This window comes from Sturnira hondurensis, unplaced genomic scaffold (assembly GCF_014824575.4).
Source record: "Sturnira hondurensis isolate 20B ecotype Veracruz unplaced genomic scaffold, ASM1482457v3 Scaffold0011568, whole genome shotgun sequence".
NCBI lineage: Eukaryota > Metazoa > Chordata > Mammalia > Chiroptera > Phyllostomidae > Sturnira > Sturnira hondurensis.
The window spans coordinates 221,577-245,358 of record NW_028084199.1 but is presented as its reverse complement, the minus strand read 5'-3'; the positions used below and the strand labels follow the sequence as shown (position 1 = coordinate 245,358).

The 23,782-nt window shown below is 40.8% G+C and overlaps 1 protein-coding gene across 5 annotated transcripts in view; it reads left to right on the top strand.

Moving 5' to 3' along the window:
- The window catches only part of KIF4A (kinesin family member 4A), a 116,074-nt gene that overhangs the window by 85,712 nt on the left and 6,580 nt on the right, over positions 1–23,782 (top strand). For 4 of the 5 annotated variants that reach the window (XM_037060282.1, XM_037060280.1, XM_037060284.1 and 1 more), the window contains 10 exons: positions 5,295–5,378; positions 5,901–6,014; positions 10,893–11,048; positions 11,174–11,274; positions 13,741–13,870; positions 14,966–15,136; positions 15,462–15,569; positions 16,576–16,653; positions 17,021–17,119; positions 17,703–17,879. In XM_037060282.1, coding sequence (XP_036916177.1) covers positions 5,295–5,378; positions 5,901–6,014; positions 10,893–11,048; positions 11,174–11,274; positions 13,741–13,870; positions 14,966–15,136; positions 15,462–15,569; positions 16,576–16,653; positions 17,021–17,119; positions 17,703–17,879 — 1,218 coding nt within the window. The remainder of the gene's footprint in view (positions 1–5,294; positions 5,379–5,900; positions 6,015–10,892; positions 11,049–11,173; positions 11,275–13,740; positions 13,871–14,965; positions 15,137–15,461; positions 15,570–16,575; positions 16,654–17,020; positions 17,120–17,702; positions 17,880–23,782) is intronic. The other variant, XM_037060283.1, reaches the window with a different exon arrangement.

Here is a 23,782-nt window from a genome sequence, read left to right as displayed (position 1 = left end):
CATCTAACCATAGGGTGTAGGTTCCCTGTCAGGAGAGGCAAGCCAAAAACAAATAGGGTCTACTGTCCCAGCACAGCATCCTACTTAGAACAGAAATGTCACTCAGAGAAGTAAGCTGCTGTCCCTGCCCTCAGGCCCTGAGCTGGGGTGCAGAGGTTCTGCCCATAGGGGAGTGGCAGGCCACAGGCTCAGCCGTAGGAATACTGCCTTCCGTAAGGGGACTGACTGCATCTGGGGAAAGAGTTTGGAGAAGTTAAGACCTAAAGGTGCTGTCAACCGAGAATCTTATAGACAGCAGTTTTCTTGCAAAATTGAAGGCAAAGTTAAGACATTCCCAGCTAAACCAAAGCCAAGATTTACATTACAAGAAATACTAAAAACTTCAGACTGAAAGCAAGTGATATGAACAGTAATTTGACTCTGAACGTGTGTTCATACAAAAACAAAGAGGGTCAATAAAGGTGTTACATAGGTAATTCTAAAAGAGTGTAATTGTGTATTATCTTTTCTCTCATACTTGATTTGAAAAATAACTGTATAAAATGATATGTATGCAATTGTATTGATGGGCCTATAATATACAGAAATGGGAAATATTTGACAATACCAGATAAAGGAGGCGGCTGGGAGCAAAGTTTTATTTCAGCAAGGTTATGACCTCAGATGGTAAGAAGAATCTACAGGAAGAAATGAGGAAAAATAGGAAGGGTCAAAATGAACAAATTCTACAAACATGTACTTGCTTTCCTGTTAGCTCAGCTTGTTTAAAGGACATAAATTATATAATGTGATAATTACTATAATGTATTTTGGGGGTATAGATATAATATGCATAACAATAACAGCACAAAAACAGGAAGAGAAAACAGCTATACAGAAATAACATTTCTAGATCTCACTGGAATTAAGTTAATATAAATCAAATTTATATGATGTATAATATAAATTTATACATCATAAATCTGATATGATGTTTATTATAAGCACTAGAGCAATTACCAAGAATATAACTCAAAAACATACTGAAATAATGATTAAAGTAATTAATATGCTATATTAATATTCATATTCACTTAATATGAAAGAAAGCAGTAAAGGAAGAATGGAGAAACACAAAAGAAAACAAAAAGTAAACTTGAAAACATAAATCCAGACATATCAAAAATAACATAATTTGAATGGATAAAACAGCCTCATCAAAAGGCAGAGACTGTCAGACTGAATTTAAAAAACTCAAGGTCTATAACAAGATATGCTGTCTACAGAAGACATGTGATGGACTCAAAGATACAAATAAGTTGAAAGTAAAAGGATGGAAAATGATCTATCATTCACACATCAACTATAACAATGCTCAAGTGGCTTTATAGACAAAATACACTTTGGAATACAAAATGTTGCCAGAAATAGAAGGGAACATTTTATACTAATAAAAGAGTCAATCCCTTAGGAAGATATACCAATTATAAAAATATGCAGCTAACAGAGCCCCAAAATACACAAAGCAAACACTGACCAAAACGAAGGGTGAAATAGACAAATCAAAAATAATATTTGGCTATTTCAGTACTGCACTTTCTTTTTTCTTTAAGATTTTTACTGAAATTACAGTTGTCCCCATTTTCCCCTATTGCTCTGCCCTGCCCACCCCCACTCCGACATTCATTCCTCCCCGGTGTTTTTGTCCATGAGTCCTTTATACATGTTTCAATAATAGAGCACCTAGGCACAAGATCAGCAAGGATGTAAAAGACTTCAAAAATATTGTAAACGAACTAGGCCTAACAGACATCTATACTCCAACTGACAACAGCAAGCTATATATTCTTCTCAAATGCACATGGAACATTCTCCAGGATAGACCATACATATGTTAGGCCATAAAACATGCATAAATGAATTTAAAAGGATTGAAATAATATAAAGTATGTTTTCCAATGTATTTAGGAAATTTACAAATCTGAGGAAATTAAACAATGCACTCCTAATTAAATAATGGGTGAAAGAAGAAATCACAAGGACAACTTGAGATGAACAAAAACAAAAACACAGCATAACAGAACTTATGGGATAAGGCCAGAGAATGCTTAGAGGGAAATTTATGGTTGTAAATGCCCATATTAAAAATGAAGAAAGAGCCCTGGCTGGTATAAATCAGTGGATTGAGCATGGGCCTGTGAATCAAAGGGTCACCAGTTTGATTCCCAGTCAGGGCCCATGGCTGGGTTATGGGCCAGGTCCCCTGTAGGAGGTGCACTAGAGGCAACCACACATGAATGTTTCTCCCCTCTCTTTCTCCTTTCCTTCCCCTCTCTCTGAAAAGAAATAAATAAAATCTTTTAAAAAATGAAGAAAGACCTCAAACCAATAAACTAGCCTTCTACTTTAAGGCACTGAAAAAAGGAACAGCAAACTAAACCAAAGCTAGCAGGTAGAGAAAAATACTGTATTAAAGGTTAGAATAGAAACAAATGGCATAGAGGGTAGAAAAACAATGGAGAAAATCAATAATTCCCAAAGTTGGTCCTTTGAAGTGATCAGCAAATACAGACATTTAGGTATGCTTTATAAGAAAAAGAGAGAAGATTCAAATTACTAAAATTAGGGGTGAAAGAGGGGCCACTGCTACTAACAATTCAGAAGGAAATGATTATAAGGGACTATTATGAAAACCATATGCCACCAAATTAGAAAGCCTAGATGAAATGGAAAAATTCTTGGAAAGATGGAAACTACCAAAACTGAAGAAGAAATAGAAAATCTTTACAGACCTGTAATAAGAGATTAAGTTAGTAGTTTAAAACTTCCCAGAGAGAAAAGCACAGGCACAGATGACTACACTACTGAGTTCTATCAGCCATTTAAAGAAGAAATAATGCCTTTTGCAACAGCACAGGTGGACCTGGAGATTATTATACTAAGTGAAAGAAGCTAATCAGAGAAAGACAAATACCATATGATCTCACTCATATGTAGACTCTAATGAACAAAATAAACAAGCAAACAAAATAGAAACAGGACATATGGAACAGACTGACAGCTGTCAGAGGGGAGGGGGACTGGATGAAAGAAGGGGAAGGGGTCAGCCAAAGAACATACATGCATGACCCACAGACACAGACAGCAGTGTGGGGATGGCCAGAGAGAAGGGGGGTGGTGGCTGGGTGGAGGTGAGCAAAGGGAGGGGAAATGGGAACATCTGTAATAGTGTCAGCAATAAAAATAAAAAAAGAAACAATAGTAAAAAAAAGGAAATTACCCTTATCACAAAAATATCTAAGGTGAATGTAGGTTATTACTTAGAAAAATGTAAGAATGGAAATGATACCATATTTTCAGGAGTTCCAAAAATCAGAACACTTCCCAACTCATTATATGAGTCCAGTGTTTCCCTGATAAAAAAAAAACATGCAAAGACATCCAAGGAAAAGAAAACCACAGACCAACATCTCATGAATATAGATATGAAACTCTTCAACATAAAATGAATAAACCGAATCCAGCAACGTATAAAAAGAATGACACACCACGACCAAGTAAGGTTGTCAAAGAAATGGCAAGCCTTCTTTAACATCTGAAAATCAATTAAGGTAATACACCATATCAGTAGAATCAAGGACAAGAACCACACAACCATCTCGATAGACAGAAAAAGCATTTGACAAAATCCAACATTATTTCATGATTTAAAAAAAAAAAGTACTCAAGAAATGAGGAGAAAGAAAGTTCCCCAAACTTATAAAAGGGCATTAATGAAAACCCTGAAACTGGCATTATACTCACTAGAGAAAGAATAACTTTCACCCTAAGATCAGGAATAAGACAAGGATATCTGTTCTTGCCATTCTGTTCAACATTGCCCTGGACTTTCTAGCGCGGGCATCTAGACAAAGAAAAATATATAAAAAGCATCCAGATTAGATTAGGAAGAAAGAAGCAAAACAATCTCTGTTAGCAGATGACATGATCTTGTATATAGAAAATCCTAGAAAATGTAAATAACCATTAGAACTAATACACAAGTTCAGCAAGGTTGCAGGATTTAAGTTCACCATATGAAAATCAGTTGTTTTCTACAACTAACAGTTTAAAAATGAAATTAAGAAAACAGCTCCATTTATAACAGCATCAGTAAGAATAAAATACTTGGGAATCAACTGAACAAAATAGTCATAAGGCTTAGACACTAAAAACTACAAAACGTCATTAAATGAATTAAAGATCTAAATAAACAGATAACCCATGTTTATAGATAGGAAATTTTCATATTCTTTTTTTTTTAAGATTTTTATTTTTATTTTATATTTAGACAGAGGGGAAGGGAAGGAGAAAGAGAAAGAGAAACAGAAACATCAATGTGTAGTTGCCTCTCATGTGGCCCCCACTGGGGACCTGGCCTATAACCTAGGCATGTTCCCTGACTGGGAATTGAACTGGCGACCCTTTGGTTCACAGCCCATGCTCAATCCACTGGGCTACACCAGCCAGGGCGGAAAACTTCATATTCTTAAGATGGAATACACCCCAGATTGATGTACAGCTTCAATCCCAATCAAAATTCCACCTGGCTTATTTGCAAAAATTTACGTGTTGATTCTAAAATTCATATGGAAATGCAAGTGACCCAGAATAGTCCTAACATTCATGAAAGAGAAGAGTAAATTTGAGATATCGCATCTATCACCTTTTTTTAGTGTGTTGAGAATACTTAAGATGTGCTCTTGCAGCAAATGTTGGGTATACAATACAGTATTATTAACTATAGTCACTCTGCTATACCTAGATCCCCAGAATTTAGCCAGCTTATAACTGAAAGTTTGTACCCTTTGGCTAACCTTTTCCCCATCCCACAGTTTCTGGAAACCAATGTTCTGCTCTCTGGTTCTGTGAGTTTGACTTTTAGATTCCACATATAAGACATACAGTATTTGTCTGTCATCCATGTTGTGTCAAATGACAGGGTTTCTTTCTTGTTTATGGCTGAATAATATTCCATGGTGTATATATACCAAATTTTCATTATCCACTCATCTTTTCATATCTTGGTTATTATGTATAATGCTGCAATGAATATGAGAATGCAGATATCTCTTCAAGATACTGATTTCATTTCCTTTGGATATATACACCCAATAGTGGGATTGCTAGATTTTATAGTAATTCTATTTTTAATTTTTTGAGGAATCTCTTCTTTTCCATAATGACTATACCATTGAAAAACTCTTTAGTTACATTATAAGATTTAATTTTAGTGATCTGAATAGCAATTAAAAGTCTGGTTTATTTCTTCTCAGGACCGAAAGAGGCAATATGAGCTGCTGAAACTTGAAAGAAACTTCGAGAAACAGTCTAATGTGCTTAGACGTAAAACTGAGGAGGTAAGAAAATCCAGTCTGCTGAGTCAGGTGGATTGCTTAGATGCTGGCAAAGCAGCATCCCTTAAATGAGCCACTGTCCTGAGAAACCAGGGATGCCAAACTTGCCCAGCAGTTCCTAAGTCTTTACCCCTCTTTATATGCCAGGAAATGTGAGCAGATAACCTGGTGAAAGTGGTATTATTCACGTAAGGATTTTTTTCTAATCAGACTTCCTTCTTTCCAAAACATCACAGAATAATATTGGTATGTGACATTTCCAGATGCTTTCAAGTGTGCGGTACATCCTTGAAATGTGCACCTCCCCCTGCCCCCCACCCTCCGAGCTCTCAAGCGGGAACTTTTGACTAGTACCGACTTTGAAGCCTAGGAAAGGTGCACATTTGACGTGGAGACTTAGAAACTTGGTTCCCATGGGAACTCAAACCATAGACATTTTTTTTCTTTTTCTCTACTAATATGCTAAAAATTGGAATGTTCTTTTTATTCTGCAATTCAACATTCCTGTGAGCTGTTTTTATTTAGGCAGCAGCTGCCAACAAGAGGCTCAAGGATGCTCTCCAGAGACAACGGGAAGTTGCAGATAAGCGGAAGGAGACTCAGAGCCGTGGGATGGAAGGCACCGCCACTCGAGTGAAGGTGTGGACAGTTTGCATGGACATTTCTGTTTTGTGTATTGGGGAGAGGCGAACATGGGAAATCGCTTTCTTTTCATTTAGAAGGAAGCTGCAAAATCTGAAGGCTGACCCGAAAGCCTTATTTCCTAAAGCAGTGAATATGTAAGTGGCTGTCAAAGACCAAGAGTAGACAGCCCTTTCTGTCCCTGCACTTCTTGAGGTTCAGTAAATTTCTTGGTAGTGTTATTGAGGTATAACTGACCCACAGTAAAGTGTACATATTTAAAGTGTACCATTTAATAAGTTTTGACACAGATATGCCCCCATGAAATCACCATAATCAAGATAACATTGGTGCCCATTGCAACCAAAACTCTGTACTCTTTATAATCCCTCCCTCCCCGCCAGTCCACCTTTCTACCCCCCACCTCAATGTAACCATTCATCTGCTTTCTGTCATTATATATTCATCTTTTCTAGAATTTTATAAAGTTTAATCATACAGTATTTTTTTTCTGGCTTCCATTCCACATAATTAGTTTGACATTCATCCACGTGGGTGTTTATGAGTACTTCTTTCCTTTTTTATTGCCAAGTGGCATCCCTGTCTATAAGAGATACCACAGTTTTTTAAAATTCACTCACCTGTTGATGGACTTTTGCTTTTAGTTTTTGACTACTACAAACACATTGTACTGAACATTCACGGACAAGTCATTGTGTGTGTACATGTTTTATTGTGGAGGGTAGAAAACCTAGGAGTGGAATGGCTGGCTCCTATAATAAGTATGTATTTTTTAACTTTTTTTGAGGTTTATGAACAACAAAAATTTCTTTCTCACAGTTCCGGGGGCTGAAAAGTCCTAGGTCAAGATGCTGGCAGAGTTAGTTCCTGGTGAAGGGCCATTTCCCGCTTTCTAGACAGCGGTCTTCTCCCTGTGGCCTCACATGATCAAAGAGGATGCGTATTTTAACTTCTAAGTAACTGCCAAATCGTTTTGCAAAGTGATTGCACCACTTTATGTTCCCACTAACAGTGGATGAGGGTTCCCATTGCCATACTTCCCTAACGATATGTAGTTTGAATGTGGTCAGTCCTTTGAATTCTAGCTATTGTGGTAGAGGGTAGTAGTACTCCATTGTGATTTCGTTTTCATTTCCCTAATGACTAACAATGTTGAGCACCACTTCATGTGCTTACTTGGCACATGTTTTATGAAATATCTGTGCAAATCTTTTTCCTATTTTTAATTGGGTTGTATTTTTTCTTATTGTTGAGTCACAATTCTTTATATGCTCTACATAAATTCAGGAATAGGCTTTTAAAAAAAGATTTTATTTAGCCCTGGCTGGTGTAGCTCAGTGGATTGAGCGCAGGCCTGCAAACCACACGATTGCGGTTCAATTCCCAGTCAGGGCACATGCGTGGCTTGCAGGCCAGTTCCCAGCAGGGGACTCACCAGAGGCAATCATACATTGATATTTCTCTCCCTCTCTCCTTCCCTTCCCCTCTAAAGATAAATAAATAAAATCTTTAAAAAAAGATTTTATTTATCTATTTATTTATTTATATGTAAGATTGTATTTATTTTTATTTATTTATTTTTTAATAAAGGACTATTTCCTTTTTTTTTAAGATTTTATTTGTTTATTTACCTTTAGAGGGGAAGGGGAGAGGGAGAAAAACATCAATGTATGGTTGCCTTTTGTGCGTCCCCTGCTGGGAGCTGGCCTGCAGGGAACCAGCCTGCAACCCAGGTATGTGCCCTGACTGGGAATCGAACCGCGATCCTCTGGTTCGCAGGCCTGTGCTCAATCCACTGAGCTATACCAGCCAGGGCCAGATTGTATTTATTTTTAGAGAGAGAGAAATATCAATGTGAGAGAGAAACATCAATTGGTTGCCTCTCTTACACACCCTGACAGGGGACCAAACCCACAACCCAGGCATGTGCCCTGACTGGGAATCGAACCAGTGACCTTTGGCTTTGTGGGACAACACCCAGCCAAGCCACACTGGTCAGGGTGCCTTTTAGATTTTTAACAGTATCTTTTGAAGAACAAAGCTTTAATTTTGATGCCAACCAATTCATCGAAACTTTTCTTTCATACTTGAAGGGCTTTCATGTTCTATTTAAGAAATCTTATGGGGGAAATGCAGACAACTGTAAATGAACAACAATAAAGTAATTTTTTTAAAAAAAGGAATCTTGAAGGTCACAAGGTTTTCTCCTAAGCTTTCTTCCAGAAGTCACATAGTGTTAAGCTTTCTCTTTAGGTCTATGATTCATTTTGACTTGATACCTTCGTCAAAGTCAATTGTTCATAAGTCAATTTCTAGATTCCATTCCACTGATTTAACATGTCTATCCTTGATTACTCCGGCTTTGTAATAAGTCTTGAAATCAGGCAGTATTATTTTTCTAAAGTTGTTATTCTTTTTCAAAATTGCTTTGGGGTGACTAGGTCCTTTTCATTTCCATATAAAGTTTAGAAACAGCTTATCAATTTGTACAAAAAGTCTGCTGAGAGTTTGAGTAGGACTGCTTAGAATTTATAGGTATATTTGAGGAGAATTTACATTTTAACAACATTGAGTCTTGTTCCATGAACATACTACACCTCTTCATTTAGCTAAGTCTTCTGTTTCACTTGGCAGCATTTTCATTTTCAGGGTACAGGTGTTAACACATTTGTCAAATAGTATGATATATTCTTATGAGATTAGAAATGATTTTTTATTTCAATTTCCAACTGTTTGGACGTACTTGCTAGTTCTTGTAGCTTTTCTGTAGTCCTTAGGATTTTCCACATAGGCAATTGTGGCACCTGCCAATGGGAACAGTTTTATTTATTTCTACTTATTCTGTATGCCTTTTTGTTTTGTATTTGTAGAAGATTTTTATTTATTTATTTTTAGGGAGAGGGAAGGGTTGTGGGCCAGGTCCCCAGTATGGGGCATGTGAGAGGCCACCAAACATTTGTGTTTCTCTCCCTCTCTTTCTCATCCCTTCCCCTCTCTCTAAAAATAAATAAAATCTTTATAAAAATTTTTTGGCATGAAGTCTTTCATAATATTCCCTTTTTTATTCTTCTAATGACTGTAAAAGCTATATTAATGTCATCTATCTCATTCATGTTATTGACATTTTGTGCCTTTTCTCTTTTTTCCTGATCATGTTGGCTAGAGGTTTGGCAGAGAACTAGCTCATTCGTACAAATATCTAAGATGCTAAATTTTATGTTACATATATTTTACCACAATAAAAAATACCTAAAAAACTTAAGTTCATTGATTTCTGATCTGATCTTTATTATTTCTTTACTTCTGGTTTGGTTTTCATTGGCTCCTGCTTTTTTTCATTCCTTTTTTCAATTTAAATTTTTATCTTTTTCAATTACACTTGGCATTCAATATTACATTAGTTTCAGATACTCCGCATAGTGGTTAGACACTTATGTAACTTTCAAAGTGATCTCTCCATAAGTCTAGTACCCCCCTGGCACCACACGTAGTTATTGCAATATTGACTATGTTCCCTATGCTGTAATTTACATCCCTGGGACTACTCTGTAACTGCTAATTGGTACAGTACTTCTTAATCCCTTCACCTTTTTCACCCAGCCCCCCCAAACCCTCTTCCATTGAGCAACATGAGAGCATTGACTTGAGTGCTTTCTTCTTTTCTAATACAGGCATTTAGTGCTATAAATTTCCCCTTTAGTACTGTTTTAATGACATCCCACAATTTTCGATAGTTGCACTTTCCTGTTCATTCAATTGAAAGTACATTCCACTTGCCCTGTTGATTTCTTCTTTGTCCCATGGGTTATTTAGAAGTATGTTATTTAGTTTCCAAATATTAGGGGATTTTTCCAAATATCTTCCTGTTGTGGTTTCTAATTTAATTTTGTTGTGGTTAGAGAACATTCTTTGTATGGTTTGAATCCTTTCAAATTTACTGAGACTTACTATGGCCTAGAATACGGCCAATTTTGGCACATGTGTGTACTTGAGAGGAATGTATACTGTGCTGTTGTCGGACAGTATTCTACAAACGCCAGCCATGTCTATGTGATCGACTGTGCTGTTCATTTCTACTACATCCTTCCTGATTTTTTGCCTACTTATTCTATCAGTTAGAGGTGGGTATTCGAATCTCCATCTAGAATTATGAAATTGTCTTTTTCTCCTTGTAGTTCTGTCTGGTTTGCTTCATGTATTTTGAAGTATGTTTCATTGATTATGCTATTACAGTTGTCCCATTTTCCTTCCTTTATTCCCCCCCTCCCACCAGCATTACCACCCCCCCTTAGTTCATATCCATGGGTCATACATATAAATACTTGGCTTCTCCATTTCTTATACCACAGGTGGTATAAGGCAAACACAAGGCCTGCAGGCCGAATCTGGCCCTCCACCTTGTTTCTACCCGGAAGCTGCACCAAGCTCTCACTTAACTGTTAAGGAGTAGTTACATTTATACGGCCCTAAAGTTACATTCAGCCCTTTGAAGGCAACCACAAGGCTGATGTGGCCTCTGGTGAAAATGAATTTGACATCCCTGTCCTATACTATTCAAAACCTCCCCTGTTCTATTTTGTCCTTATCTAGGAAGGTTTATCTAAAATGGAGGTGATAAAGACAGGCTACAGAGAAATGTAGGATATTTGAAGAAAGATTTTTCGGCAGAAAGTCTCTTTCTTGTGACCTTCTGGGATCTTACTGTTAAAGGCTCTCAGAGAACTATTGGGATTTTTGATCAGAGTAGGCACAAGTGGAAATCATACTTCTAGTTATATGAGCTCTAGTCTGAGGGAAATTAAGTCTGGAGCCGAATCTAGCCCATGGGCCAAAGATTCCTCATCCCTAACCCAACATCACTGATTTCTTTTCTAGAGTTGGCTTGGAAATGAAATTGAGGTTATGGTCAGTACTGAGGAAGCCAAACGCCATCTGAATGACCTTCTCGAAGACAGAAAGATCCTGGCTCAGGATCTGGCTGAACTGAAAGAAAAACAGGAATCTGGGGAGAATCTACCTCCTAAGCTCCGGGTAAGTGTCCTTATCGAAATATTTGACCAATGATCAGACCCTGCACTCCCCACACACCCTGACTACTTTGGAGGGTTATGTCCCTTGTAATACTTCAACCCCATTCCCACGATTCTTCTTTACAGAGACGCACATTCTCACTTGCTCAACTGCCTGGTCAAGTTTCTGACTTAGAGGATTCCATTACAAAGCAGATTGAAAGCCTAGAGACTGAAATGGAACTCAGGTAATGGGACTGCAGTAAAGGCATTATAAAAAGGTATGCTTGGCCCTGGTCGGGGTCTCAGCTGGTTGGAGCATCATCCTATACACCAAACAGTTGCAGGTTCAAATCCAGGTTAAGTCACATACCTAGGTTGTGGGTTTGGTTCCTGGTCAGGACACATACAGGAGGCAAGCAATCAATGTTTCTTTCTCACATCAGTGTTTTTTTTCTCTCTCTCTCAAGTCAATAAATATATCATTGTCTCTCTCTAAAATCAATAAATATATTGTTGGGTGAGGATTTTCCAAATAAAAATTATGCCTGGGATCAAAATAGAACCTAGTGATTCAGAAGCTTTCTAACTGTGGAGAAACAACAGAAGGTAGCAAATTTTTTTTTTGAAATAGACATACCACTAGACATGTTAGATGCATTTTCTCATTCAGTCCCTCCCTATGAGGTATTTACGAGATATGTATTTTTCTTCTCACTTTAGAGATCTGAAGTTCACAGACCTGAAGTTATTTGCTAAAGGTGATACAGTGCTAGGATTCAGAACCTGGTCTAACTCCAAAGCCCATGCTCTTTATGCTGCACCACAAATTTTGATGCAGAACTGACTCAACACAAAACTTCAGGGAGCCCCCAAAAATGATACCAGAAGAGCAACAACACAGAAGTAGGAGACCTTGCAAAGTAGATAGAATAGAACATATAGGTAAAGCACATAACACAGTACTTGGCATATCAGAGGTGCTCGTTGAACATTCTTCTCTTTCTCCCTGCCTGGCCCTAAGACCAGAAATTATGCTTACACAACCTGTCTAATCACTGCCGTCTTTTAAGTATCTATGAATTCTAGAAGAATCAGAACTTAGAAATTATATAGTTTCTTAGGATCACTGAATTTCATTGCTCAGAAGAGCCTGGAGATCTTTCATTTGTTTTTAGCAACACACGCTAGCTGTTTATCTTTGGACACATCTGTAAAGTCAGCATTTAAGTTCCTACTCCGTGCTGCACTGGGAGCAGTTGGGACATAGAGATAAAACAGGTGGTGTCATCCTTGGTTTCCAGTGGAAATAGTAAACCGTGGATAGCTTACGATTAGCCATGGTGAGAGAATTTACACCACAGAAACCAGCAAAATCCATAAATCAGGTCTAGGGTTGTTTTTTTTTTTAATTGCTGGTTGTTAAAGATTTACCTGCATACCGCTGTGCATGAGCAAATGATTACCTAAATGTAGGGCAGGTGCCAACTAGAGGGCAATCAGACAGAGGTGAGTTTAATCAAGAGAATTTTCCGAAAGTTGATGAGCCATAATCCAAAATTTGAAATCACTGAAGGACGTGAATTGTCAGAATTGTCAAAAGGAAGGGGCATATTGTAGGAAACAATTCTGAAGTGTTCTGGCCCACCTCTTCCAAGAAGCCTTCCCTGACCCTTCATCCCTCACTAATTTCCCTCTTCTCTAAACTTCTTCAGAACTTACAGTACTCAGTCACGAGATACAGGCGATATATGTTATCTTGACATTGATTAACTGTTTTACGTGTATTAGTCTTGTCAATCTAGAAAGATTGTAAGCTTGTTGAAGGATAAGACTACATTTTAGACCAGGGTTCTCAAAGTGTGATCCCTAAACCCCTGGGTGTCTCTGAGACCCTTTCATGGACTCTGAGTGATCAAAACTATTTTTAGCCCTGTCTGGTGTGTGGCTCAGTGGACTGAGTGCCAGTCTGCAAACTGAAAGGTCACTGGTTAGATTCCCCGTCAGGGCACATGCCCGGCTTGCGGGCCAGGTCCCCAGTGGGGGCCATATGCAAGAGGCAACTGATTGATATTTCTCTCCCTCTCTTTTTCCCTCTCTTCCCCTCTTTCTAAAAATAAATAAATAAAATCTTTAAAAAAAGAAGATTCAAATAAATGGAAAGACATTTTTTTTTAAAGCAAGAAACTTGTCAGTCTTGTGGCAGGCACTTCAAGATAACCTCTCACAACACCAGCCATAGGTATCAATTTGGTCTTCATTCCCAGCAAAGAGCACCCAACCCATTTGTTATATTGAGTTTTTTTCCTTCTACTCTCCAACCTGAATCTTGTGTCTGCATAAATGAGCCAGCATCATATCACTATCTGAGCTCATGTGACCTCAAGATGAAGTCACATTAGTCAGTGCACCATTAAAAACCCTTCCTAAAACAAATCTTGCCAGGTCCAACTATATGACCCGTTTATTTCAACCAGTATGTCATTTAGTGAAGCTATTTGAATGGTCTTTGGAATCGACTTTGCACCAGGCTTTGAGAGAATGTATATCCCCACAGCTGCTGAGCACATGTCCTAACCAGATGACGTAATCCTGTTTAAATGATATTTAACTGCTACTTCCATAAAACTCTTTGCAGTTTCTCCTCAGAGCTCTTCCCCTGTCCTTGGTGTTGAAACTGCTAGCAACAAGGCTCACTATTTCTTTCCCTGAAGGAGCGCTCAGATTGCTGACCTCCAGCAGAAGCTGCTGGACGCAGAAAGTGAAGACAGGCCAAAGCACCGCTGGGAGAATATTGCTACCATTCTGGAAGCCAAGTGTGCCCTGAAATATTTAATTGGAGAGGTAAACGTCACTCTTCCTACCAGAGATGAGGGGTGTAGCTTGGTGGGTTGAAACATGGTGCTAGCCTGGAGTACTGTCACTGTGCTATTGTCACTTTTTACAGTAGAAACCACAATGACACTAACCTCAGAGACATGATTTTATAGGTAAGAGTTGGTGTGAGCACGGGCTCGCTAATAAATGCTTGCAGTTATTCTTAGGAAAAGATCAGGATGCCATCGTTAGGCCACTACTTAAACATAAACTATCACACTGTGCTACTTTCTAAGACACCTGCGAGGTGTCTATTCAAAAAGTTTCAAATACAGTCTAGCAAAAAGAAAGTCATCTTGGACATACAGTGATTCCTCTGAAGGAAAATTTATCCTCACTGATCTTCAAATAATCTATCATCTCACATTGTCACAAGAGGAATTAAAGTTGATCACCGCTGCTGATTGAGGCAATTTCCTCTGCAGACAAGCACACAGCCTCCTCCAGCTCTGCAAGTTTGTGCAATGCTCCCCTTGCTGCATTTTATGTTGGGTTAGCAGATTTGCCCTACCAAAGAAATCCTGATTAGTCTCATGAACACCGGGGTTTGTGATGTTCACCATCCGGGCTAGTAGAGAATATCTAAGTAGGCCAGCATAAGATGTCAATCTAGCCTGAAGAGCCGGATTTGCAGTCTCAGCTAACATGTCTACGAGTTTCAACACGTGCACACAGACATTCCGACATGGGACATAATTTGCCATAAGGGTGTATCTTATGAATGTCTCTTTAGAATTAAGGGAGAACTGCTTAAATGTCGGAATTGGGAGTTGTCACCTACTGTTCACATTGGGTTTATTCTTGCCACAAGGCAGAGCAAGAGATTGAATGGCCTTTGTGATGACTTCTAGCTCCAAGTTATCTCCACAGAGATACCAGCTTTTGGCCTGGGTGGTGGTGTTACTATTAAATGGTAGACTCCATGTGATGTGCAAGCACAAGAATGGACTTGGAGGTGGAGGAACTGATCTTAGTTCATTTCAAGAAAACAGATGTTTGCCTGCCTGAGGAATAGGGCAAGGTCATTCTCCAAACACAATGGTCTTCTTTTATCTCTTCTAGCTGGTCTCCTCCAAAATACAGGTCAGCAAGCTTGAAAGCATCCTCAAACAGAGCAACGCCAGGTGTGCTGATATGCAAAAGATGCTGTTTGAGGAGCGAAATCACTTTGCTGAAATCGAGACAGAGTTGCAGGCAGAGCTGTTCAGAGTGGAACAGCAGCACCAAGAGAAGGTAAGCTGGCACGCCAAGAGCTCTACTGAGGAAGAGACCATCATTGCTTCCCGCTATTAGTTTTAAAAAAATAGCGGGGGCGGGGGGGAAAGTTGGCATTTTCTTCAAAAGACCACGCAGTCTTTTCCCAATTTGGCAAAGAGGAAACCTGAAACAGAAAGAAATTACTTTTCTCACATTACACAGGCCAGTGACTAGTGCTCTTAGCCTCCATCTTGGTATTGAGGTTAATGTGCATGGCGGCCTCGGGCGCACTGCCTGGACTGGGCCACATTTCCTGTTTTCTCTGACTCCTGTGGTTCCCTTGGGTTGTATCTCTGAGTAGGTGCTGTACCTTCTTAGCCAGCTGCAGCAAAGCCAGATGGCAGAGAAGCAACTAGAGGTGTCCATCAGTGAAAAGGAACAACAGTTGCAGAGCACGCTGAAGTGTCAGGTACAGTGAGGCCAAGGTCCCCGGGGCTGGGTGCCACGGGCCTGACTGAGAATGGTGTGTGTCGGACTGTTGTACTTACAGCAGAGAGTAATAATGTACTGAAGAGGTCGGTAATGGCAACCCCTACTGCTTTGAGGCCCAAGTTGATCAGTGGGAGGGAATTTCGAATGTAGCCACGCATAGAAGAACCTTTTTTGGCAGGGGGGGGGGGGCAAGAAATGACAGTACATACTCCATCCCAGACTCTGAGGCCTCCTGGTTCTTTGCCTCAACTCTGAGCTCTAAACAGTTGAGAAAGTGAAATCACCCTGTAGAATCCTAGGGGCGTTCAGCTGTGTCTTCCTGAGCCTGTTCTTCTGAGCTGAGACCTGACATGTCAATGAAATGCCTGGAGTCTAAATTTCTACCAGAGGCTGAGAGTGCCACACCCTTTAGCAGCATGCCAGGGCACTGTTTAATCCTACTTCGGATCTTTTTCTTGACCCACCTGTCTCTAGGGTTTCCTTGGTACCTCCCATCGAAGGTATGACCAAACTAGTTAAGGTCATATGGATGAATCTGGTTGCCTTAAATGCCAGGGACCTGAATCGGGCTTATTATTAGAGTAGCAGATAAACTTCCTAGCCTGTATGGAGAATGGTGAACAAAAACATCTGGGGCTTGAGAGCAACAGAGCTGTCTGTGAGGGTTTCATAATCAGCATCCTGATGCGAATGAGGGGTGTGAGACTGGAGAGTGGAAAAGACTAGGAGAGTGTGTGGGGCACAGCCCCCTGGTTTCCGTGATGGCTGTCGGGGCTGCTTGAGAGGGTTGGAATAGAAGTGACATTCAGGACACCTAGAAACGGGTAGGAATCGGGCATTTTTCTGGGTGCCAAGGCCTGCGGTGCAAAAACCATCTGCTGCCAGCAACTTGGCAGCAGTGTGTTTTCATCTCTGTGAGTTGTTTGGTAACCCACATGCAGTGCCCAAAATAATCCCACCGATCTCTGCACTCCTGGAAATAGGAAGAAGAACTGGAGAAGATGCGAGAAGTGTGTGCGCAAAATAAGCAGCTTCTCCGAGAGAACGAAATCATAAAGCAGGTAATCCAGCCTCCCACCCACTGAACAAGCCCTGGGAGACCCTGTTGCAACTGAGGCCAACTGTTGGGAGTAACCCTGAGTGCGATAACTTGGTTGTATTATAGGGAGTCGGCATCAAGTTCCCTTGCGATGTTGTCAGGTGCATTTCAAAATGATATAAACGCACTTTTTTTTTTTTTTACAGTTTGCTCTTTTCGGAATCTATTCCCGATCTTGTAAAGTGGGAGTCCTTCAGCCTACTTTACTGTTACCCTGCCTCACTTCATATGTTTGAAAATTAAGCTAGTTTAGGAATCTTGATGTTGGAGCCACGAACACCCTCAGAAGTTGCCCTGCAATATATACTTTGTCTCTTCTTTTCGAATAGAAACTGACTCTCCTCCAAGTAGCCAGCAAACAGAAACCTCATCTTCCTCAGGATACCCCTCTCTCTCCAGACTCTTCTTTCGAATATATCCCACCTCAGGTAAACTGCTTAGTGCCCTCGCTGCCTTTGCATAGCCAAGGTTTGGAGTGAGTGTGCTTAAAATCGCCTTTTAGAAGAGGTTGGCAGGTAACATTTCCAAATTCCAGCATCTCGCTTTTCCTTGGAGCCCCAGATAAAAGTCTAGTGCACTCTGGAGGAAAAATAACCCTTCTCCCTCCCCAGGAGACTGACTCTTGGCCATGGACAGGCATTATGTAACACAGCTGAGGGGGAGGAGCCAAAGAAAGCTGCATTCAGCTGTCTGTCCAAAGACACTTATCAGATCATTAGTCTCTCCTTCCTCCCTCAGATTGCTCAGCCTCTTTTCCCGCAGTTTCTGTCCCTTCAAAGACTCTGCAAGGCCAATTTCTTCTGATTGGTAAAGCCAAGTGGGCTATATTTGAGGGAGTCTGAAGTCTCTATTCTGAGAATATAGCTGGCAACTGCTGCTGGGAAGTCACGATCCACATGCTTTTGTTGTTTTTGGTTGTGTTTGTTTGTTTGTTTGTTTCTGAGTTTGGGGGATTTTGTTTGGTTTTGCTGTTGTCTTTGTTCAATAACTATCCCAAACCTTTGTTCTCAGCCAAGACCTTCCCGTTTGAAAGAAAAGTTCCTGGAACAAAGCATGGCCATCAAGGATCTACAGTATTGTTCAGAGCATTCAGTGAATGAGCCTGGGGACACTGATATTGACGATGGGGATGATGAGGAATGGAAACCAACAAAATTATTGAAGATGTGCAAGAAGAACATCCAAGGGGTAGGAGGCAGCTCTCACCTCTGGCAGGGGTTCTAGTCCTTGTCTCCACTGCTGGTGGGAATGTACCCACTGCAAACCCTGCACCCAAGCCCCTCGGTCCCATTCAGAAGCACTGGATTCACGGAGCGGGGCTTGTTAGGCCAGCTCTGCCTGGAACCCAAGACCAGTCACAGGGGTGGCCTGAGTGCACAAGGCCGCTCTCTTCATGTCTGCAGGTTCCTACCAGTCCGAAAGGTGGTAGCATTCTGTTCTAGACCATTCTCCAGGTGGCGTCCAGAATGATCATGATAGGCCTCCTCATTTTTCTAGCACTTACACTTGATAAACCATTCTCGTATATGGTATCTCTATTCATTGCCACAAAAAAGTAAACAAGGTATTTATTACTTGTTGTACAAACAGCTCTGACACCCACAGGGGGCAAATGACCTTGTCTGAGGTTATAAAACCAGGTGATGGCCAGGACTGGAAATCCAATATTCTGACTTCAAGTCCAGTTTGTTTCTATCACATCATATCAGTCAAAATTATAGGCCAGAAGCTGAGTGCGAACTTCTTCCTTGCCTAATACAGTGATTTTGGTCATTAGGCTCAGGGGCGACAGGAATTACAGGAAAGGCTAACAATTAAGGTCAAACACCAACTTCAGGCTAGTTAGGAACAGTTTGACTTTGAGTCCAGTTTTATTTTCTTCTGTGATGACAGCCTTACACAGTTATCCCACATAGATGTATTAGGTTTAAACATTAACTTCCCAGCCACTACAGGTTCCCGCTTCCCCAGCGGCCCTGCCACATTCCGCCTAAAGAGAGCAGTTCCCAGATCACGCTAGCTGGCTTCCAGGAAGGCTAGTCGATTTCCTTAGCTGATAGTGTACCATGTGGGGAACTGAGCCTCATAAAGCCACATCAGAAAGAAGCAAGTCCTGAGGAATAGACATTCTTGGGGGCACTGAGTCACTTGGAAAGAGTATCAGGAATGCAATGTATTGGGACTGAGAGCTAACTCCCCCTTAGCCTCGGAGAGCATATAATCTAACAAGAGAACAAGGCAAAGAGATAGAAGCACAACCATAGAACCTCAGCATGTTCATCTCAGAAATACACTAAGGCATTTTTAAGAGTGACTAACTATAAAGCCAAACCAAGTAGACAGAGTTTAGGAAGATTCCAGGAAAGAGAAGATTGTTACTGCGTTCTAAGACAGAAAGGGGAATGCGTGTTGGGAGCAACTGGGAGACCATTTCTGGCCCAATGAATAGCTTATTGCTGTTGGTTAGTAGAAGTAGTAGAGGGTCCAGACGGTTGGGACACTTAGAGGACCGTCACCGAGCATGTCTGATTTTCATTCACTTATGGAGCCACCATTTATGGATTCTACAGTGGTTGAAGTAGAGTGTGAGCTGAATGCAGACAAAAAGGTCAGCTAGGTAACCAGAAGCAGAGTTGAAAAGTGCACCCAGAAACACATAGTTGAGGGCCTAAAACCCTGGGGAGGGAGTTTCCAAATGAGAAGCAAATCCAAGCACACTTGCCTCGAGGAAAGCTTATTATGTGTGTTATAGCACTGCTGCTCAGATCCTGAAAAGGAAATACATAACAAAAATTGCAAGTAAACAAGATTCACTACCAATGAGAAATCCTGTGTCTAAAACAGTCAGAGATGATTCCTTTCTAGGCTTTTCCCCAGTTTTGTAACTCGAGAAGAGACGATAGGTGGGCTTTAAGGAGAGAAAGCCAGCCTACAATCTGGCTTCTTCCTTTATGCTAGCCTTGAAGTACGTGGATGTTTTGGCTGCTCTTTGATCTGGCTGCCCACGGGCAGTCATTGTGGACCTTGATGCTTTGCATGAAGGTCATCCTGACTATTATTATTTCAACCCACCTGAAGCGCGCTTATATTATCACTAGGTTACTGCAAAGCAGACTGTAGCAGACACCAAAATGGTGACGTGTCCAAAGCTAATGCTGAAAATGTTGGCTTCCTCACTCAGCCATCTTTCCTGTGTGCACTAAGAATGTGCTGAGGGATAGGCAATGTACTAGAGTCGAAAAAAGTAATAATTTAGCCCTCGTTGGTGTGGCTCAGTGGATTGATCACAGAACTACGAACCAAAGGGTCACAGGTTCGATTACTAGTCAGGGCACATGCCTGGGTTGCAGGCATGTGAGAGGCAACCACACGTTGATGTTTTTCTCCCTCTCTTTCTTCCCTTCTCCTCTCTCTAAAAATAGATAAATAAAATCTTGGAAAATAAATACAATTTAAAAATAAAAATAAACAAGTAATAGTTTAGAAGCCAGGTAGACATGGGTTCTAGTCTTGAATTTGTCACTGGTGAGTTGGATGACCGTAATCAATTCACTTAATCTCCCTTGGCCTAGATTCTTCATCTGTGTAATGAAGGAGTTAGACCAGAACAGATGTATAATGTCCCTTCCAGCACTAATATACTGAGCCAGAATAACAGTTGAAGTTCTATAAATGGGCTTTAGTTGTTGTTTTTAATAAATGGATTTTAATAAAACTACCTCTATATGGGGCTGTATGGTATCTGAGAAGTTAAAAGAAGGGATGTATGCAAAAGCACCTTGTGACAGATGACATATCATGCAGTACTGTTATTGAAGCACGGTAAGCGTTTTACAAATATTCTCATTTGTCCCCTTTGGCAGAAAAGGGTAAGCAGGTATTTCTGGCTCTACCTTAGTGATGAGAGAATGGAGGCGAACCTGGCTGAGGTGACTTGTCCAAGGTCATGCCCAGTATTAAATACAGGACTACAGCCCAAGTCTCCTAATTCCTAGGCAGGTCATCTTTATGTTAAAATTCTCAGCAGAGCTTTTCATTCTAAGACACACTGAAATTAGTGCTAGAAGAATTATAGACTGTAAAGCAGTAGTTCTCAAGCCTGGCTGCACATTAGAATCCCCAAGGGAGCTTTTAAACACGGAAGCTGGGGACCCCACCCCCTGATATTCTGATTTAATTGATCTGAGGTAGGGCCTGGCCTTTCTGAAAAGCTCCCCAGAGATTGCGGATGTGCAGTCAGGGTTGAAAACCACTGGCTTAAAGGAACCCCAGGGGTTCCTTTCAGCTCTACTTCCCACTCTACCTGAAGAAGTTCTCCGTTACAGTGGTTCTCACCTGTGGTGTTGGGATGTGCTGGGTGGGTTGACAACCATTGTGATGCACACACATATGCATGCACACCACACACCTGTATATTTGAAGTTCTGTCTGCGGTAAGACAGGGCATGCTCCCTGTCTTACATTCTGATCTTGTCCTGTCAGGAGAAAAAATGAGATGAAGTTGTAGCTAGCACATATGGCGTTCATGTGCATACACGTGTCCTGTGTATCATGGCCATTCTATAATAACATCTCCAGGTGTGTTTCTAGCCTCTGCTTCCTTGAAAAGTTCTGGAAGTTGGGAATCTCAGAGTGCAGTAGCCCACTGTGTTCTGGAACTATTTGGAAGTTGTTCTTGTTGGTAGGCTGTCCTGTAAACCACCCCAGTGGCTCTTGGCTGCATAAAAGTCTTGTTCTTCCTTATGACAGCCTTTTCAAACATCACTCTCCTGTCATCCCCTTGCATGAAACAGACACATGAGCAGGGTAAGAGAATGCCTTTGAGGCATACAGATGAATTTGTACAGTCAGAGGGCCATACCCAGCCTGTAGCAACCAATGGATCGATGTCATCCTGGTGAGATGTCTCTAGGACATGTCATAGAACTCTGTCTTTTGTCCTGTCTTATTCAAAGAAGCAAAGATTTAGGGTTTTTTTTTCCTTAATTTTAGTGTCAGGTGGTGTATGACTAAGATGGGCATTCCTGTTTATTGCTGTAACAGATGTAAATGTGGTAAACCTTTCTGTAAGGCAACTCGAAAATACGTATCAAGACTTTAAAAGTTTCTGTTTCCCTTGCTGGTATGGCTTAGTGGATTGAGCACTAGACTGCGAAGCAAAGGATCGCCAGTTTGATTCCCAGTCAGGGCACATGCCTGGATTGCAGGCCAGGTCCCCAGTAGGGGGTGCACGAGAGGCAACCACACATTGATGTTTTTCTCCCTCTTTCTCTCTCCCTCCCTCTCCCTCTAAAAAGTATACAAAATCTTTTTTAAAATGCTTTAAAAATTCCTATCTTTTGGCCCAGTAATTATACACATAAGAATTTTTTAATATTTTTAAAAGATTTTATTTATTTATCTTTAGAGGGGAAGAGGAGAGAGGGAGAGAAATATCAATGTATGGTTGCCTCTTGTGAGTCCCCTGCTGGGAACTGGCCTGCAACCCAGGCATGTGCCCTGACTGGGAATCGAACCGCAATCGTGTGGTTCGCAGGCCCGCGCTCAATCCACTGAGCTACACCAGCCAGGGCTACACATAAGAATTTATTCTAAGGAAATAGTAGTGTGTAAAAAGATTGATTTACTCAACACATCTTTTTTGAGCATCTAACTATTATCAGGCACTGTTCCTAGGTGCTGAGGATACAGAATACAAGACAGGGAAGATCCTGGGCCTCACGATACTGAAGAAAGACATTCTTGTGGAGAGAGACACATAGTTACCAGAAAAAACCTACCAAATCATTTTAGATAAGAGCCAAAAAGAAAATACAGTGAAGTCTCAGATGGGGTAGGAAAAGAGTGCTTCAGTAGAGTGTCTCTCTCAGGAGGAGATGTTTAAGCTGAGATCTGAACAAAGTGAAGGAGCAAGTCAGGAAAGAATCAGAGCAGGAACATTAGGAAAAGGAAACTGCAAATGCAGAGGCCTCAGGGCAGGATGAGTCTGGCTTATGAAGGAACAGCTGAAAAGACCAGTGTGTGTGGCCACAGTGTGTTGAAAAGTGGGAGACAGTAGTCCTAGGTCGGATCAGAGAAGAGCCAGGGCCCCGATCATGGAGGGCCTTGTCAGTCCTGGTGAGATCTGGGTCATTTTTATGTACCAGGATGTTCACTCTAACATCATGTATAATAGCGCGAGCAGTTTCTTTCAAAGCAATCTGAATGTAGGGGACTGGTTTAATCAATTGAGATTTTCACATAATGTAGTACTATATTACAACTATTAAATATTTGGGGTTTTTTAAAATTTTATTTCCTTTTAGAGAAAGGGGAAGGAAGGGATAGCAACATCAACATGTGAGAGATACATCAATCATTGCCTCTCACGCGCCCCCAACTGGGGACCCAGCCCACAGCCCAGGCATGTGCCCTGACCGGGAATCAAACCAGCAACCTTTCAGTTTGCAGGATGGCATTTGATCCACTGAGCCACACCAGCCAGAGAAAAATCACGGTCTTGATTTTGAAATTTTATGAAGTGATATATATTATTCTCATAATAAAAAAAAAGACTTTAATTCGCCCTGGCTGGTGCGGCTCAGTGGGTTGAGCATGGGCCTCTAAACCAAAGGATTGTGGTTCGATTCCCAGTCAGGGTACATGCCTGGGTTGTGGGCCAGTTCCCAGCAGGGGACCCACAAGAGGCAACCATACATTGACATTTCTCTCCCTCTCTCCTTCCCTTCCCCTCTAAAGATAAATAAATAAAATCTTTTTTTAAAGGGCATTAATTATGGGTTTATTGACCTTCGCAGCTACAGAATAATGAGGATGGTTGTCATGAGAGAGAGACAAAGGGCTTGAATTTAACTGTAAGCCCAGGATGAATCCACAAAGACATAAAGGAGGGGAAGCTACTGTGATTTTAGGCTTCATTCACAAAACTGTAGGGTTTATAACCAGGCGGCTGTGTTGATCTACTTCACAATGGTTCCAGCACATCTAGAAAGTTATGCTTATTTCTGGATGTCTCAGTGAAAGATGAACTTGGACAAATTGGTCTATAGTCCAGCTGGTGAGGATTCTTAGAAGCCATGCCATGTGGTGAA